Source organism: Rhinolophus sinicus, chromosome 18 (genome assembly GCF_057876585.1).
Source record: "Rhinolophus sinicus isolate RSI-liver-muscle chromosome 18, RSI-T2T, whole genome shotgun sequence".
In the NCBI taxonomy this organism is placed as follows: Eukaryota; Metazoa; Chordata; class Mammalia; order Chiroptera; family Rhinolophidae; genus Rhinolophus; species Rhinolophus sinicus.
In genome coordinates this window covers 86026448-86045522 of record NC_142518.1, presented here as the reverse complement: position 1 = coordinate 86045522, position 19075 = coordinate 86026448, and the positions used below count along the sequence as shown (strand labels likewise).

Sequence of the window (19075 nt, the reverse complement as noted above, 5' to 3'; positions counted from 1 at the left end):
CATTATTCTTATATTGCTCTTTCTGATGGAGTCAGAAAGTTCTTGTAGTGTTCTTTCATTTCTTTGAAGTCTCAAGTCTCTTTCTTCTTCTATCTGTGTCATTTCCAGGTTTCTATCTTCGATGTCACTGATTCTTTCCTCCATCTGGTCAACTCTACTACCTAAGCTGGTTATTTCATTCTTAGTTTCTTCTATTGAGTTCTTAATCTCCAGAAATTCTCTTTGGTTCTTTTTTTAAATTTCAATCTCTTTCGCAAAATGCTCATGCTGTTCTTTGATTGAGTTTCTGAGTTCATTTAACTGCCTATCTGTGTTTTCTTGTATCTCGTTAATTTTTTTCAGAACTGCAATTTAATTCTCTGTCACTTAAGTCACATATTTCTGTATCTTTAAGTGCCTTCTCTGGAGATTTTTCACTTCCTTTCTGAGCTATCTTGTTGCCTTGGTTATTCATGGCGATTACTGGTTTACTATTTCTCTTCCCAGACATCTATAGGAGTGACTTCTGCAACAGGTTGATAGGAAGAGGTCTTTCTTTTGTTTTCCAGTACTTGTTTGTAGAATGTCTTATTATTTCTCCAATTGCAATTTATTTTTCTTCTCCCACACGGTAGTGCTGTTTTCTCTGCACTATTCCTGCTTCTCACACAATGGGGGGATTCCCTGGGAGACGGGCTTCTCCTCTGTTAATAGTTCGTCTAGGTCACAGGGCGCAGTGTCCCGGTGGGTATGCGGGTATGCGGAGAGCTTTTGATGTTCCAAAGCTCTTCCAGCTCCTGATTCAGAGCCCGTATGTTTCAGCAGTTCTGTTTACTCCTGCAGGGATCCGCCCAGATAGGTGGGGCCAGGGGTGGGGTGAGCTGTGAGAGGTGGCCCAGAGCAATGGCAGCGACCACCACCACAGCCGGTCCTGCTTCCAGAGATCTCTCCCCTTTGCCAGAACTAGTTGGGCTGTGAATTTGTGTTTGTGAGCCACAGTTCTCAAATATAGCAAATTTTCTGTTGTTTTGATTTGACACTGCTACTGTTTCGCTTCTCTCACTGGGCAGGTGGGGGCGGGGCGAGCTCTGGGAGGGGAGGGAGGGGGCGGCTAGTCTCAGTGCCTAAGGCTGCGTTCTCTGCTCGGCAGTGTGGGCTTAAACCACCGTTTTCAGCCTTTTTTCAGTCTTTTCTCCGAGGTCTCTGCCATGAGCGTTGGGTTCAGCCGTGTTATATGCTGTCCCCTCAGCCCTGTGAGCTATAAGCGGAGCCCTAGCAGTCCGAGTTTTTCCCTCTCCCGTAGCTGTGGTGGTTCCGGGAAGCAGCGAGCTCGGAGCACCGAGCTAGGTCTGCGTCCTGCGCCCGCGCGGCTCCGTCTCCGCGCACTTCTCCCTTTCCTCCTCCCTCCACTCGCGAGAATCTCCCACCTGTAGGTGATTTCAGTCGGTAGTGGGCCTCTTCGTCTTGCCTGTCTGTTGTGCAGGGAGTCCTTTGTGGAGTTTTTGTTGTTCGATTCGTTGTAAATTCCAGGGGAGCTTTACAGAGGCTCACCTCACGCCGCCATTTTTCCGGAAGTCCTAGTAATTTCATTTTTATATTGTATAAATATCATCCCTCAGAATACATTAAACATCCTTCATTTGGTGGTCTCAGCTTTCTGGCTATCTAGAATGGCTGGATTCATTTTGTCAAACATGACTAATTATTAATATTTGCATACTTATTTCTGTGTGTGTGTGTGTGTGTGTGTATTTTAATTAAATCATAAAATGTCATTTGATCCTTTTGGAAAAAAACAGTCCTAATTTTTTAAATGTAATTCTTAAAAAATCTTCCCAATCGGAAAAATCACTTTCCAGCAGTTGCTTCAAATAGCTGTTACCTGATTACTCCATATTCTAGCTGATGCTTAAAGAATGGTCGGTTTTTTTCTTGCATTCAAAGCTTTGAATACTCACTATTATTGCTGTTACCTCCTGCAGCTTTGACTTTAGTTACACTTTGATTCAATGCATTGTGACTCTTAGTAACTAATTGGGTTGCATTGAATTTGTAAGTGACATAGCTGGGCTAGGAGCTACCTAACAGCTCCTTGAACAGTAAAAACAGAACAGGGAACAAATAACCCTTGGATTTTTTTCTTAACATGCAAGAAAAGGAAAAGTATCTTGTGGGTTTTATTTATAAGAACTAATTACTTTAGAAATCACAAATCAATCAAATGCCTTCACCTCATTTATCCCTTTAGTCAACAAGCACCTACCATGTGCATAACCCTGTGCTTGGAGGAGGTGACTTAACATTATGATGACCTCATTTTCATGTGTCCTGATTTGGCATTTGGAAAATATGATCACTATTACATGCACATATGAATTGACATGAGAAAAAAAGTTAGGCATTATATTAACTGAATCAGGATAGCTAAAACAAAGGCTAGTGAGAGCAAGACAGAACTATCAGATGTTAAAGAATATTTTAAAGCTCTAATAACTAAAACAAAGTGGTACTGATGTAAGAGTAGACAGATCAATATTATCGAATAAAAACTCTGGAACACACGCCACAAAATTTGGTATATTATAAAACCAGTATCAAAATTAGTGCAGGACACAATGTGATATACAGATGATGTATTATAGAATTGTACACCTGAAACCTATGTAACTTTACTAACTATTGTCATCCCAATAAACTTTAATTTAAAAAAAATCAGTGGAGAAAAAGAAGCACTGTTAAATAAATGGTGCTGAGACAAATATTTAAAAAAAAAAACACCTTAGAGTTTCAATTCATACCATATTCCAAAAAAAATAAACAGATTCCAAAAAAAAATAAACAAATAAGATAAGTAGAAACACTCCAGCTGATTAATGAGTTAAAAGAAAAAGAAAACTCAAACACAATTGGAAGATAATATTGGTGACAGATCTCAAGATGGGAAGGGACTTCTTAAAAACATAAAAGCAAGGAAAGAAACCATAATAGGAAAAAATGATAAATTGGACCTCATACAAGATTTCAAACTTCTTTATGTTTTTTGGCTAAGTTTGTGGACCATCCAACATCTAACCGTTTGGAGATATCAAAATCTGCACTGTCTGATATATGGCCACTAGCCACATGTGACTATTTAAATTTAACTTAAATAACATTAAAAATTCTGTTTCTCAGTTGCACTAGCCACATATCAAGTGCTTAGTAGTCACATTAGGCTACGGACTACTGTATTAGTGCAGATCTAGAGCATTCCCATCCTTGAAGAAAGTTCTATTAGATAACGCAGATACAAATGTTTGATTCACATGTTTAGCTTTCAGACAAACATGCCATACTGAGTACCCAGTTTTCCATTTATTCATTACTACTTTGTGCCAAGTATTATGTTTGGCACTGGGAAGAAAATGACAAATAAGACAAGTTTCCTGCCTTTGTGGAGTTTATGGCCTAGGAAGACAGATATTAAATAAGAAACCATACAAACAACTATGTATGTACAACTGTAAAGAGTGGTATAAAACGTTTAGAGTGCTATAAACGTATATAGGGGAACCTAACCAAGTTTCCGTGGTTAGGGAGGCCTCACCTGAAGGGAAGAATGTTCTAGGCCAAGGAAACAGCATGTACAAATGCCCTGAGGTAAAAATGTACTAGCCTCTTCTAGGAAGTGAAAGGCAGGTCATTGTGGCTGGAATACAATGAGTAAAGGAGAGTTTATGGGAGATGAGAATATAAAGGTAGGCATTGGCCAGATCATACAGAACAGTGTGAGTTTTATAACATCTTCAGATATCAAACTATGATTACGTTTTATTCACTCCAGTGATAGAGGAAGGAAAGTAGTTAGTGATGTTCTGGAACAATTGTCAAGGAGGTTAAAAAGTAGAATAAGAGTGTTTAATTAAAATGGCCTTTCCCCACTGCTGATCTTTTAAGTAGTTGTCATATCTTTGTCCAAGCTTCCCTTGTACAAACTCTTCTAATGGTCCACATTCATATTCATTGGTAAAATCAATAAGTTAATTGCCCAAAAGAGAATGATCTTCCAGGATCATTCCTCATAATAAGTCACCATTCATTAAGAACAATTGCTATTTGCAAAACTGTTTTATGATGTAGTGTTTGTAGATCTGGAAATCAGCTCTGTGGGTGAATTATGAACACAGATAAGCTCGTGGATCAATAAGCTTCATATTTGAACACCACCAGCATGCTGCAGTATTTAATAAAAAGGAAAATGAAATAGAAGGAGCAATGAATTGATAACATTTGCACTGTTTAAGGGCCATGTTTACTTTTAAGATTTGGCTCGGACAAAAGACCAAGCATCAGAAAGCATATTCCTCATTATTGTCTTTTGGCCATACCCACCCTCCTCATTTCCAAGCAATCCATGTATTAAAGGATCATCACTTAGTTATGAGATCCGAAACTGCTAAGTGTTTCCAGATATAAGTGGAAGTTGGAAAATCTAAACTCTATAACTTAATCACTCTGACCGGATCTGTCACATTATCCATCAACTAAGGCTAGTAATACTTGACATCTGCCTACTTTGCAGGGGTGAAAAGGAATGAGATAATGTTTGAAAATCAGTAATTTAAAGTGGGTAATAAAGGTGTGGTATCAATGAAGAATCTATTTAGAACATTTATTTTGATGCATTAGCTTAATGTTTATTACCTCTAGGTGAATTTACAAATGTCAGAGAAATAGGACTTTTAAGACATACATTTTTTTGTTCAATAAATATTTATTGAATGCTTACTTTGAGACAGGCACTTGTTTTAGTCATTGAGGAAATAGCAATAAATAAAAAGACTAAATCCTTGCTTCCATGGTGCTTACATTCTAGTTGTGAGAGGCAGGCAATAAACGACTTAAAAAATAGTATGATAGAAGGTGATAAGTGTGATGAAGTTTTGTTTTGTTTTTTTTTTTGTTTGTTTGTTTTTTGGTCTTTACTATTACTTTCACATGTATTCAAGAACAATCTATAGCTCGAGTTTGTATTTTAAAGCAGGGTTTAAAAGCATCATATTGACACTTCTTTTTTTTTTTTTTTTTAGGGAACCAAGGGAACTCACTTTATTTATTTGTTTGTTTGTTTCTTTATAATCTCCTATGAGTTATCTTTCTTTTTTTTTATTATTAGTTTCAGGTGTACAAAAAAAGTGTAATTAGACCTTTACATACCTCACAAAGTGATGACTCCAATAAGTCTATTACCCATGTGACACTGTATAGTTATTACAATATTTTTTACTATATTCCCTATGCTGTACTGATGGCAAATAAAATAAAATTAAAAAACGGGAAAAAAGAATAGGGAGTTTAGGAGATGGGTGGAATTTTAAATAAGTTGGTCAGAGAAAGCCTCACTAAAGAGATGGCATTTGAGTAAAGACTTAAATGAGGTGAATGGGGAGCCAAGTTAATATAGAAGAGAAGAACATTCCAGGCATAAGGATAGCGGGGGAGGGTCTGTGGGATAATAGGAGGTAAGATCAGAGATGTCAGAGAGAAACGATGAAGAACCAGAAGTCAGTCATTGTCAGGACATGGGCTTTTGCTATGAGTGATATGGGAAGCCATTGATAGCGGGTGGGGATGGGGAGGACATGAATATTAGTGGCGAATAAGCAATTTACTTTCCTGACAGAATAAGTAAGTTGTATGTGGTTAGAGCAATAACAATGTTTTGTGTAGGTCAAATCCTGACTAAACTTGAACCTCTCCCACTTTCTTTTTACCAATATAGCAAAAAATGGGGTGAAAGCCCCTCTGGATAAACAAAAAAAGAAAGAATTATAGGCTATTTCCAAAGGAAATACGGTTATATTACCTTCAATTTATATAACAGCAGCAACTCAGCAAACAGGACTACCTAGTAGGGGCGTGCTTTAGTAAAAATTTATGAATGATTTATTAATAGTCCATTGTTTATGGATTTCTAAAATGCCTAAGAAGATTGTGTTTAACTTATTGGAATGATCTGCCCTTCAATTTCTTTTTCACTATTAATTTGCTTGGCAAACCCCCTATTCTATAGATGCTGAAAAGGATAAGCTTCAATCCAGCCCCTGGCCAAATGATAACAAATTCTGAATTTGTGAAATTTAGTGAAAAAAGATTTACTGTGGCAATAGTTTCTATTTAGAGCCACATAGGATCCTACTGATCTGTCAACATATCCAAGCAAAGTTCACAAATTGAACACATTCTAATGAACTGAATATGCTACACAGAAGTTACTTGCGCTTTGGCCAGTGATAAGGCAACTTCAATAGAAGTGAATCTGAACATTTTAAGCTGCCACTGCAGACCATTGGCATCTACCCCATGACACTATCCCTAGACTCTTTGCAGTCTGTACAGTATAGAATTTGGTCGGTGGCATAGCTAATATTTATCAAGAGTGCTAACTATGTACTAAACACTGTGCTAAGCTCTGTGATTATTGTAGCATGTGGTCCTTACAACAACTTTGTAGGGCAGGTATTTTTATTATCCCCATCTCATATACAAGGAAACTCATCTACAAGAGAATACAAGAGTTTACAAGATTTGTCCAGGATCCTATAGACTCTAAGGGGCACAGTCAAAATCAGATAGAATCAAAGTAGTTTGATTCTTTGACCTTAACCACTTCATATGTTGCAAATACTTACATTAGTCAGGTACTTGGAAGTCTTAGAGCCTAGGTCAGTCAGTGTTAATAATACTGCTTTGATGATGATAATAAACATGTGATTTGTAGTCAGCACACTGGGTTTATTTCTTCCAACTGTGCAACCACATTTAGCTTCCCCTCTTTTATTTGTAAAGTGGAAATGAGAATGTCTACCTAACAGGGTTTTTGCAAGGATTAGTTGAAATAATACACGTGGAAGTATTATACTTAATGTCGTACCTGGCAAATATTAATTAATCTGTACATGTTTCCAAATCCTTTTGGATACCCTACCATGAACTTGCTGTCCATTTTTATCAAGGTGATAATATGGGTGCTGTTTCTTGTTTTTAATTTATTGGGGTGACAATTGTTAGTAAAATTACATAGATTTCAGGTGTACAATTCTGTATTACATCATGTATAAATCCTATTGTGTGTTCACCAATGGGTGCTGTTTCTGAAAGGATGTATATTTTAAGATTCATTTTAAGAATTAGGAAAACATGTTTTTTCTATATATCATGTATATTTCCTTGTCCAATCCTTCTTTCAACCAAGGATAGGGTATACATCTAGTAAATAAAAGGTTCATAGTGAATGACTTGATCATGTACAGAAGAAACCAGTATTCTTGATCTTCATTAACCCCAATTGAGCCAACTGGCATAGTCTCTAACTGGTTGGCAAAGCTAGGATCAATGAATACCATGTTCAGTCCTTCAAGACAATTTAACCTTCCTCTTTTTCTGCTAGCTTTTATTTTTATTCCTTTAAAGGGAACAAGCCCTAAAAGTAACATAAGTTAATATTTGATATGCCCATATCTGATACCCTGAGCCTGGCTGTCAGGAGGGTTCCAATTGTTGTAATTCAGAACAATAAAAGAACTGTTAATAGCTAAAAAAAGAAACCCACACATGCAGTGTGACTGTCATTTGCACTTCTCTGTAACAGTCTAGACATTCTGTATGGGGTGTTATCCACTGTGATACTTGGTAGATAGATCTTTGCCCATGTACTGGGGTTGCCTATACTAATTTGGGAGTTGCATGCCATTATTGGTCTGCTTGTCTGCCTTCCTACATTCAACAGAAGTCTCACTGTTCTCTCAGAAAACAGAGGTCTTAGAGGGTTGGCCCTGAATAATAAATAATTATTGAATATGAAACATTAGCTTGGAATTTATAGCACATAATTAGATGAGAATATGAGTCCCAATTTTCAGTTGGCTCTGTGTTTAGCTTTAGAATCCAGTTTTGAAGATCGTTTGGGCATTACTGTTTATTTCAAATATATTTCTTTTCAAAAATAAGAATTGTGTGGTTGACAGGCTGAAACCTGTGAATGCCCAATCTGGTTTTACTAATGCATTTGTTACTGATTGAAACGTAAAGGTGACTGCCCATTTGAAAATCAGTATTCATTGTTCAGTATATTGTGCTCCAATTCCAAATATCAAAGAACGCTTTTAATCAGCCTGATATTTTTGCCAGTTTTTCAGTGCATCCATATGTTTAATTAGCAGTGTTAATAGGTAATGTGCTAATAGGAGGCTGAGAATAATGGATTAGTGAAAGAGGTGGTAGTGATATCTAAAATCTATAGAAAATCTGTTAATATAGTTTGCTGAATGAGAGGAGAAAGGGGAGCAGAAGGGGACTTCTTATTGAAACAAATACACAGTAATCATCAGTGAAAAAGAAATATGTATGCAGAAAAGTAGAAATCAGGGCAAAAATACACTGAGCAAACAGGAAGGCTAGAAAGAAGCGAATTGCATTTTATTTTTATTTTTTTTAATTTTATTAAATTTATTGGGGTGACAATTGTTAGTAAAATTACACAGATTTCAGGTGTACAATTCTGTATTACATCATCTATAAATCCCATTGTGTGTTCATCACCCAGAGTCAGTTCTCCTTCCATCACCATATAGCGAATTGCATTTTAAATCAAAGTAGTGTCTGCAGTACAGGGAATTTGAAAGGACCTCATGTGGGGAAAAATATTTCCTGGGTGCCTTAAGGTGACTGTTCCAAACTCCTACTCTCTTGGTGTTCCTGGCTTTCATTGCCCTCAGCTGTGGTACATTCCCCTCCAGCTCTGTGGGAGCAGCCATGTAAGGGAGAGAGAACTAGCACAGGAGCTGTGCGAAACCAGTGCCAGTAACTTTCATCATCAGCCTTAAGGAACCGGTGCTCTCTCTGAACCTTCCTATTCCACTGCAGCCAAAAAGATTAGCATCTTTATATTTATCCTTGTTAAACATCTAAATTAGAGCCACTTGTCTGCTTTAAGGACCTTGGAAGGATTTTTTTTTTCACTAACTGGATGTGGAATGCAGTGTCCATAATGTTCAATCACTCTAACACTTTCTCTTTGTATGTAACTCTCTTACAACACTTTCGGCACTTTTAACTAGGATAAGAGTCAGCTGTTTTAGACACGTATTTCTCCTACTAAGCTCCGAGCTCCAGAAAACAGGAAAAGGATCTTTTTATAAAACTCTTTACCAAAAGATCCAAGATGGCTGATTAGGTAAACACTATGCCTACTGCCTCCCAGGATAACACCAAAATTACAAATAAATTATAGAACAATCAATCTCAAGAATCACCTGAAGACTGGCTGAACAGAACCCATATCTAAGGATCTTAAAAAGAGGCCAGGTCCAGATGGTAGGAGGGGTGGAGATGTGAAACAGGGTGACCCCAAACCCACAGATAGTGGTTGAACACCAGGAGGGACATCTCCTTGGCAGAGATTCCCCCCAAAAGAGGGAGAGGTCACGGCTGCACACCAGGGTCCCAAGCCCATGGGTCCTATGCTGGGTTGAGGAGTTTCCACAACACCTGGCAGTAAAAATTAGCGAGGACTCTGTCCATCCTGGCAAGACTAAAGGTGGCTGGAAACACAGATGCCCTCTTAAAAGGACTGCACATAGACCCACTCACTTGCAAACACTCACCTGGTCTCCGCTGGAGGGACAGCAACTCGAGAGGAGCCAGAGACATACAGGAAAAGACTAAGTTGTGTGGTTTTGAGGCAAGAACTGGAGGGATGAGCCATTGTCCCTGTGTGGAGCCTGCCTCACGTGTATCCTACAGGAGGACACCAACTTTTCTATGTTGAACCCTACCCCAAAGGGCCAAATCTGAGACAGTATTAGTCTGGTAAAATCCACGCATGTGCATCACCTTGGTGATGCACTGGGTCCCTGGCTCCACACAGCTAGTACTACATCACTGGGGGCACTTTTTGCTACTGAGTAGCCAACCCCACCCCATAAGCTGCAGAAGCCTTTTACAGCAGCAGACGGCCTGCGGCAGCCCAGAAAGCTTTTGGTGGTGAGCAGTGAGCCACAACCTTCATGACAGCCTCTCTTGGGCTACTCTTGGAGATCTGCCAGCCTGAGGCAAGCAGTGGCTGGCCACAGGGTTCTCAGGGCATTGTTTGCGAAGGGGTCACGAGACTGGCACTGGTATAAGAACCAAAACTACATTAACTTGGTACAAACCACTGCCCACACCCTATAATGCCCCGGAACCCCACCCCAAACCCCTAGGGCTGCATTCACAAAGGTACTCTTGAAACCAGGTCAATCAGCCTGGCTCACACACCTAAGGAAGCTCTTTCAACAGCTGAGACTTACGTGCAGCTGACAGGTGGCAAAAGTCCTGGACCAATAGGCAATAGGGGGCCCTGAGCCTTTTGCTAAGCTACCTCAGGTCCAATACTGGTGACAGTCAGTCTTGATTCATAAGAAGGCCACCTCCACGTGCCTCTAGGTCCAGCACAGGCAGCAACCAACCACATAGAGCTGCGAAACTCCTACTGGATAGCCCTGAGCTAGTCACAGGCAAGGCTGAAATTGACCTGAACAGGAGCCCCTCCCAAGAGACAACAGAGACAACACACCCTGAGTCTGGCTTTAGACCACACCAGAGCAATACCTGGTTAGCCCCACAAGTGGTACACCCAAAGGGTAGACACACAGGAACAGGAGCCCATGGAGGTGAACTAGCATAGGAGTACCTAAATATATAAAATAAATATTGACTGACATAAAGGCAGAAATCAATAGTAACACAGTCATAGTAAGGAACTTTAACACCCCACTGAAACCAGTAGACAAATCTTCCAGACAGAAAATCAGCACAGAAAAAGTGGCCTTAAATGACACACTAGACCATATTTTTAGAGCATTTCACCCCAAAGCACCAGAATATACATTCTTCTCAAGTGCACATGGAACATTTTCCAAGATAGACCACATGTTAGGCCACAAAACAAGTCTCAAAAAAATTAACAAGATTGAAATCATATCAAGTGTCTTCTCTCATTACAATGGTATGAAACTAGAAATCAATGGCAAGAAATAATCTGAAAAACACACAAACATATATAGGTTAAATAACTTGCTACTAAATAATGAATGGGTCAACAATGAGATCAAGGAAGAAATCAAAAGATACCTTGCGATAAACAAAAATGAAAACACAATGACCCAAAATCTATGGGATACAGAGAAAGCCATCCTAAGAGGGAAATTCATAGCAATCCAGGCCTACCTAAAGAAACAAGAAAAATCTCAAATAAATGGTCTAACTTTACACCTAAGCGATCTGGAAAAAGTACAGCAAGCAAAGCCCAAAATGAGTAAAAGAAAAGAAATAGTAAACAAAAATAAACCAAATAGAGGCTGAAAAACAACAACAAAAGATCAATGAAACCAAGAACTGTTTTTTTGAAAAGATAAGCAAAATAGACAAACTTTTAACCAGACTCATTAAATAAAAGAGAGAGAGTAGAACCAAATTAATAAAATCAGAATGTAAAGAGGAGAAGTAACAACAGATACCACAGAAATACAGAAAAAAAATTAGAAAATACTATGAACAACTATATGCTAACAAATTGGACAATCTGAAATAAATGGATAAATGTCTAGAAGCATACAATCTTTCAAGGCTGAATCGAGAAGAAACAGAAAATCTGAACTGACCAATTTCTACTAATGAAATTGAATCAGTAATCAACAAGCTCCCAACAAACAAAAGTCCTGGACCAGATGGCTTCACAGGTGAATTTCACCAAATATTCAAAAGGCATTAGCACCTATTCTTCTCAAACTATTCTAAAAAATTCAAGAGGAGAGAAGGCTCCCAAGCTCATTTTACAAAGCCACCATTATCCTGATTCCAAAGCCAGACAAAGACATTACAAAAAACAAAACTATAGTCTGATATCCCTGATAAATATAGATACAAAAATCCTGAACAAAATATTAGCAAATCTAATTCAGCAATGCATTAAAAACATCAGACACCATGATGAAGAGGGATTCATTCCTGATATGCAAGGTTGTTTCATTATCCGCAAATCAATTAATGTGATACATCTCCATTAACAAAATGAAAAATAAAAATCATATTTTTATATGACTAGATGCAGAAAAGGCATTTGACAAAATCCAGCATCCATTTATGATAAAAACTCTAAGGGAACATATCTAAACATATCTAGAGGGAGCATATCTAAACAGAATAAAGGCCATATATGACAAACCCACAGCTAATTTGATACTCAATGGAGAAAAGCTAAATGCATTCTCCTTAAGATCAGGAACAAAACAAGGATGCCCACATTCACCACTTTTATTCAACATAGTACTGGAGGTTCTAGCCACACCAATCAGACAGGAAAAAGAAATAACAGGCATCCAAATGGGAAAGGAAGAAGTAAAATTATCATTATTTGCAGATGACATGGCAGTATATAGAGAGAACTCAAAAGATTCAACCAAAAAACAATTAGGACTGATAAATGAATTTAGTGAAGCAGCAGGGTACAAAATTAATATTCAGAAATTGGTTCCATTTTTATATACCAATAATGAACTATCAGAAAGAGAAATTAAGAAAACAATTCCATTTACAATTGCATCAGAAAAAAATAAAATACTTAGGAATAAATTTAACCAAGGAAGTAAAAAAACCTGTGCTCAGCAAATTATATGACACTAAAGAGAGAAATTAAAGAAGATACAAATTAATGGAAACATATACCATGCTCATGGATAGGAAGAATTAATATAGTTAAAATTTTCATACTACTCAAAGCGATATATAGATTCAATGCAATGCCTATCAAAATACCAGTGGCATTTTTCACAGAACTGGAGCAAGTAATTCTAAAATTTATATGGAACCATAAAAGTCTGTGAATAGCAACAACATCCTGTGAAACAAGAACAAAGTTGGCGGTATCACGCTACCTGACACCAAATTATACTACAAGGATATAGTAATCAAAACACCATGGTTTTGACATAAAAGCCAACACATACTTCAATGGAAGAGAATAGCGAGCCCAGAAATAAATCCACACCTATATTGTCATTTAATCCATGATAAAGGAAGCAAGAATTTACACTGGGGTAAAGACAGTCTATTCAATAAATGGTGTTGGAAAAACTGGGCAAATACATGCAAAAAAATTACATTGGACCACCTTCTTATGCCATATATATAAATAAACTCAAAATGGATTTAAGACTTAAATGAATCACTTGAAACCATAAAACTCCTGGAAGAAAACATAAGAAGTAAGCCCTCAGATACTATCCTTAGTAATATTTTTACTGATATATCTCTTTGGGCAAGGGAAATAAGAGAAAGAATAAACAAATGAGACTACATCAAACTAAAAGTATTTTCACAGCAAAGGTAACCATAAACAAAACGATAAGACATCTTACTGAATGGGAGAAGATATTTGCCAATGATACATCTGATAAGGGGTTAATATCCAAAATTTATTTTTTAAAAACTCATACAACTCAACACCAAAAAACAAACAATCCAATTAAAAAATGGGTAGAGGACCTTAAGAGACATTTCTCCAAAGAGGACATACAGATGGCCAATAGACTTATGAAAAGATGCTCAATGTCACTAATCATCAGAGAAATGCAAATAAAAACCACAGTGAGATACTATCTCACTCCTGTCATAATGGCCATCATCAATAAATCAACAAACAATAAGTGTTGGTGAGGATGTGAAGGAAAGGGAAACCTCATGCACTGTTGGTAGGACTGTAAGTTGGTATAGCCACTGTGGAAGACAGTGTGACAGTTCCCCAAAAATTTAAAAACAGAATTACCTCATGACCCAGCAATTCCACTCCTGGGTATTCATCCAAAGAAATCCAAAACATTAATTCGAAAAAATATATGCCCCCTATATTTACTGCAGAGCTATTCACAATAGCCAAGATATGGAAGCAACTAAAATGCCCATTAATAGACAATTGGGTAAAGAAATTGTGGCACAATTATACAATGGAGTATTACTCTGGTATAAAAAAGAATGAAATCTTACCATTTGCAGCAACATGGATTAGACCTAGAGGATATTATGCTAAGTGAATTAAGTCAGACTGAGAAAGACAAATACCATATGATCTCACTTATATGTGGAATCTAAAGAACAGAATAAATGAACAAACAAAACAGAAATGCACTCATAGATACAGAGAACAAACTGATGGTTGCTAGATGGGAAGGGGTTGGAGGATGGGTGACAAGGGTGAAGGGATTAGAAAGTACAAATTGATAGTCACGAAAATAGTCATGAGGGTGTGAAATACAGCATGAGGAATATAGTCAATAATGTTGTAAAAACTATATATGGTGTCAGACAGGTACAAGTCTTATTGGGGGGGATCACTTCATAAATTATATAAATGCCTAACTACTGCATTGTACACCTGAAACTAATATAAAATAATATTGAATGTCAACTATAACTTTAAAAAAAGTTATACATAGGTATATATACAGAGGGTGCCAAAAAAATGTATACACATTTTAAGAAAGGAAAAAACTGTATTAAAATTGTAATACTCAATATGTACTGATAACAAAAGATGAATACAAGTCACATTTGACTCCTGCAATTACATGAGGTACTCAAAATGGCTACCATCAGCGTAATTTTAATGTATACATATATACATACACATAGTCATGGGATATAAAGTACAGCATAGGGCGTATAGTCAATGGTATTGTAATAGCTATGTATGGTATCAGATGGGTAGTAGACTTGTTGGGTTATCACTTTGTGAAGTGTGTAAATGTCTAATAATTATGTTGTCTTGTACTTCTGAGACTAATAAAAAGAAACTATACCTACATTTAAAATAAATTTAACTAATAAAATAAGAAGGAAGAAGCTGCTTAAAAACAAACAACAACAACAACAAATAAAACTCTTTTACTTCCCCAAGCACCTAATACAGTGTTTGACACCTATTAGATTCTCAATGGTCTCCTCTCCTCCAGTCACCCCTGTGCCTCACACCACTCCTCTACCAAAGAATGAAGGCTTTATGTAATTTTTTTCTTGGTATAACTGGATTAAGAAATCTAGAGTAAATGGTGAAGGCCTAGGAAATGAATTAGTGTGACTCATCACACTCATATACCTGAGGTTTATTAATATTTGCATCAAATACATACAAGGTGTGATCACAAAATATGGTGAATGTTTAAATTAAAAAGTAATTATTGTAGTAAAAGACAATTGCCATTAATCTCCATCAAAATTCTCCCCCTCACTTTGAACACACTTATCCCATTGTTTTTGCCACTTCCTAAAGCAGTTCTGTAAGTCCTCTTTAGTGAATGTCTTTAGTTGCAATGTCATGGCTGCCTCCGTGTCCTGAATTGGTTCAAAACATTTTCCTTTCATGGTCATTTTGACTTTGGGGAAGAACCAGAAGTTACATGGTGCCAGATCTGGCGAATAAGGTGGATAAGAACACACCGTAATATTTTTATTTGACAGAAATTGCTGTATACCAGAAGTGCTGTGTGACACAGAGCCTTTCTGTTGTGATCACAAAATATGGTGAATGCTGCTGCCCAGTGCCATCCACTGGAAAGGCAGGGATCTTCAATATAGGAAGCAGCACATTGAACCTTAGTAACAGTGTGTGACAAGTTTCAACTTGTTCGGTGCAGTCAGTTGGGTTTGAGCTACGGTTCAGAGAAGGTGTGTTTTAAAGTGTGCTGTAAATCATCCTCCATTATGACCATGCTCCCTGTCACACATCGCTTCTAGTATACAGCAATTTCTGTCAAATAAAAACATTACAGTATGTTCTCATCCACCTTATTCACCGGATCTGACACTGTGCGACTTTTGGCTCTTCCCCAAAGTCAAAATTATTCAAAACATCGAGACAGCGCAACTAAAGACACTCACGAAAGAGGTCTTCCAGAACTGCCTCAGAAAGTGGCAAGAACAATGGGATAAGTGTGTTAGAAGCGGGGGTAGGGGTTATTTTGAGGGGGATTAATGGCACTGTGTCTTTTACTGTAATAAGTTTTCTTTTTAATTTAAGCATTCACCATATGGTTTGATCACACCTCGTCACTGCTGTTAGAAACAAGTAAGCTCTAGTTGCTTCTACAAATTCTTTAGAAAGTGGTTCTTTTTTTAAATTAAAGTTTATTGGGGTGACAAGTGTTAGTAAAGTTACATAAATTTCAGGTATGCAATTCTGTATTATATCCTCTATAAATCACATTGTGTGTTCACCACCCAGAGTCAGTTCTCCTTCCATCACCATGTAGATGAGGGTAAAGGGGATCAAATATATGGTGAAGAAAGTGGTTCTTTAGAAGCTTTTTAGAAACAAATTCTTTAGAAAGTGGTTCTTTAGAAACTTTAGAGTGCTTCAGAATCACTCAGGGTAAATATGTATAATCCTGAGCTCTGAAGAAATTCTGATTCAGTAGGCGGGGCCCAAGTATATGCATCTTTAACAAGCTTCCCAGGTAATTGACTACACATTTGAAAATCACTGACCTACTTTAGACACTTTGTCACCATGAGACACAAATATCTATTTTGAGAATTATCAGTAGACAAGTATACTAAAAGAATGTTTTAAAAAGTAAGCAAATTCAGGTTGGCAAGCATTTGTTGTGTGCTCATATATGTACATGGTGTGAGAAATTCAAAATAATTATAAGAAAAAGTTTCTATTGTGGAGGATAATCTTGCTGAGGAAAAAGGAAACTTCTAAAGACTGATAGCTAACAGAATACTCTACCTAAATGCTAAACAGTGTAATACAGCCTACAAATGCTAGAGAATTCAAGAAAGATTCGTAAGCAAAATAGTTAGAATTTTACTGATGTGCCATATAAACTCAGAGTGAGTGACAATTTATGAAAAATATGAATTTAATAGATTCTGAACTCAAATATAGACAATTATCTTTGGCTATATTCTAGATTTTTCTTCATTTGTGCCTATTTTAAATGGTTGCTTCTTTTGAAGCTAAATTTCAACACTTTTTTTTTCAGATGGTTTGACTGACTGTGTGGACCCTGATTGTTGTCAACAAAGCAACTGTTACGTAAGTCCTCTCTGTCAGGGCTCACCAGATCCTCTTGACCTAATTCAGCAAAGCCAACCCCTCTTCTCTCAGCACACTTCGAGACTCTTCTATGATCGAATCAAATTCCTAATTGGCAAGGACAGTACTCATGTCATTCCTCCAGAGATCTCGTTTGACAGCAGGTATATATGTATCTATTTTATTGTTTAATGAACAGTGCTCATATTTTTCCTTAACTGTTAAAGGAGGATATCTTCTAAAGATCAGGTTACTTCCCATTCCACACAATCCATATCGATTTCTGTTTTAGGATTATCTTGAATGCCCAAGAACTTACTGATTAGTTAAGGAAGAAAACTCATTTCTAGAGATTCTATATCATCAAACACACACACATATGATATGTATTTTTTGTAGTATAGATGGGTCTTTCAATGACAAAAACAGGATGAAAGTATAATTTGCAAGTTTATTGTTTAGCTTCTGGATTGATCCCTTGAAAACTTCTTGAATTTCAAAACCTAATTTTTTTTTCAAAGTAACTAGAGTCATTTATTTTAAGAACAAAAAGGTTAATTTAACTTATATGTGTTAGAGTATATTTACTCTAATAAGAGAATTTACCTGTAAAGAACATTTATACAACAACAAAATGGCAAAATACACAAAATAAGTCTGTCTCTACATCAATGATCAAATGTTCTTCAATATTAGTTTTGCTTCTAACTAATTTTTTGATACTAACAAATTTTGCTTAAATGTATGAATTACATTAATAACTCGCATTGCATATATGAAGTAAATTACACTTAGTTGTTTACAACCTCAAATCTTACTCCCAGTACACATTCCAATAAATTTATTCTATAAAAACAATACATTTTTTTATATATTTTTTTATAGTAAACTTTTTAGCTAAAAACCTCGTACATTCTTGTTGCCATTGTGATAATAGAGAACTTTGTTTATTTTTTATGCCAGCTTATATTGTGAGAACACATTTAGTCAGTTTAGGTTTTATCAATTCTGTTATGCTTGCCCTTCAAAAGCTAAATTTTAAAGTTTTATTCCATGATGTAACTTTTTTCCATATGAAAGAGTTGGGTGAATTGGACTTCCTAACATGAAAAGCAAGACTTGTGAAAATCTGTCTTTTAGGAACGCTCAAGTGCATGAATTACCACTAAAGACCTAAGACCAAAGTCCAACCTGTTAGGTGAAGAAACTTTTAAAAATTGCTTACTTATTTGAAGTGTAATAACATGAATTTGCTCATTGTTATTCTCTGCTTCATCTTCAGCAATGACATATTTTACTAATTAGCACTATCTAGATATAAGTAAGTCACTGAAGTCAATATTTCTGGTCTCTTAAATAAGTCCTCCTTTGTTTATTCTACAAACTGATATTTCACTAAGTTCTAGATTATTGCAAACAGTAGTTTAAAAAATAAACATGGAAACTATTTCTTCAGGGGCTTCTGTCTACATCCCACCCACTCAGTTGCTTCCCAGTATGTGTTATTGGTTCCCAAGTAAAACTCAGTCAAGAGTTTATATTGATATCAGTGAGAGTCTAAGAAGATTACAACTCAATCTTGACCTACACCCAGAAGAAAAGGGTGGGTGGTGGGTGCAAGGATGCTCATGGAAATTTAAAACACTCAGTGTCCATCTCACAGATTGTATACTAGAACTGTTATTGAAAGTAAAAACTTTCTCATTATTTTTGTTATTGTGCAATTTTAACCTTTTAAGTCTCTGACAGAACCCAAAACCCAAATGTCAATGCATCATAATAAAGGCCTTTTCTGCCAGGGGATCTAGTCAAAGCTTGCCTTCTTCCAAGAGACTCAAGTCATTCCCATTTTGAAGCGTTTCTCCCAGCTCAATAACTCTGGGGTAACTTTCAAATGGGCTACAGTCAAAGTAATTATTTAGAGGGTGAAAAGTTATTTATTTTACACCAGAGGAACAAAAGGAACAAAAAGAACCCCAGCCA

The 19075-nt window shown here is 36.7% G+C and overlaps 1 protein-coding gene across 8 annotated transcripts in view; it reads left to right on the top strand.

The window, feature by feature from the left end:
* TENM1 (teneurin transmembrane protein 1) overlaps positions 1-19075 on the top strand; it is a 1194370-nt gene that overhangs the window by 954058 nt on the left and 221237 nt on the right. For all 8 annotated transcript variants that reach the window (XM_074324280.2, XM_074324276.2, XM_088794943.1 and 5 more), the window contains one exon: positions 17040-17256. In XM_074324280.2, coding sequence (XP_074180381.1) covers positions 17040-17256 — 217 coding nt within the window. The remainder of the gene's footprint in view (positions 1-17039; positions 17257-19075) is intronic.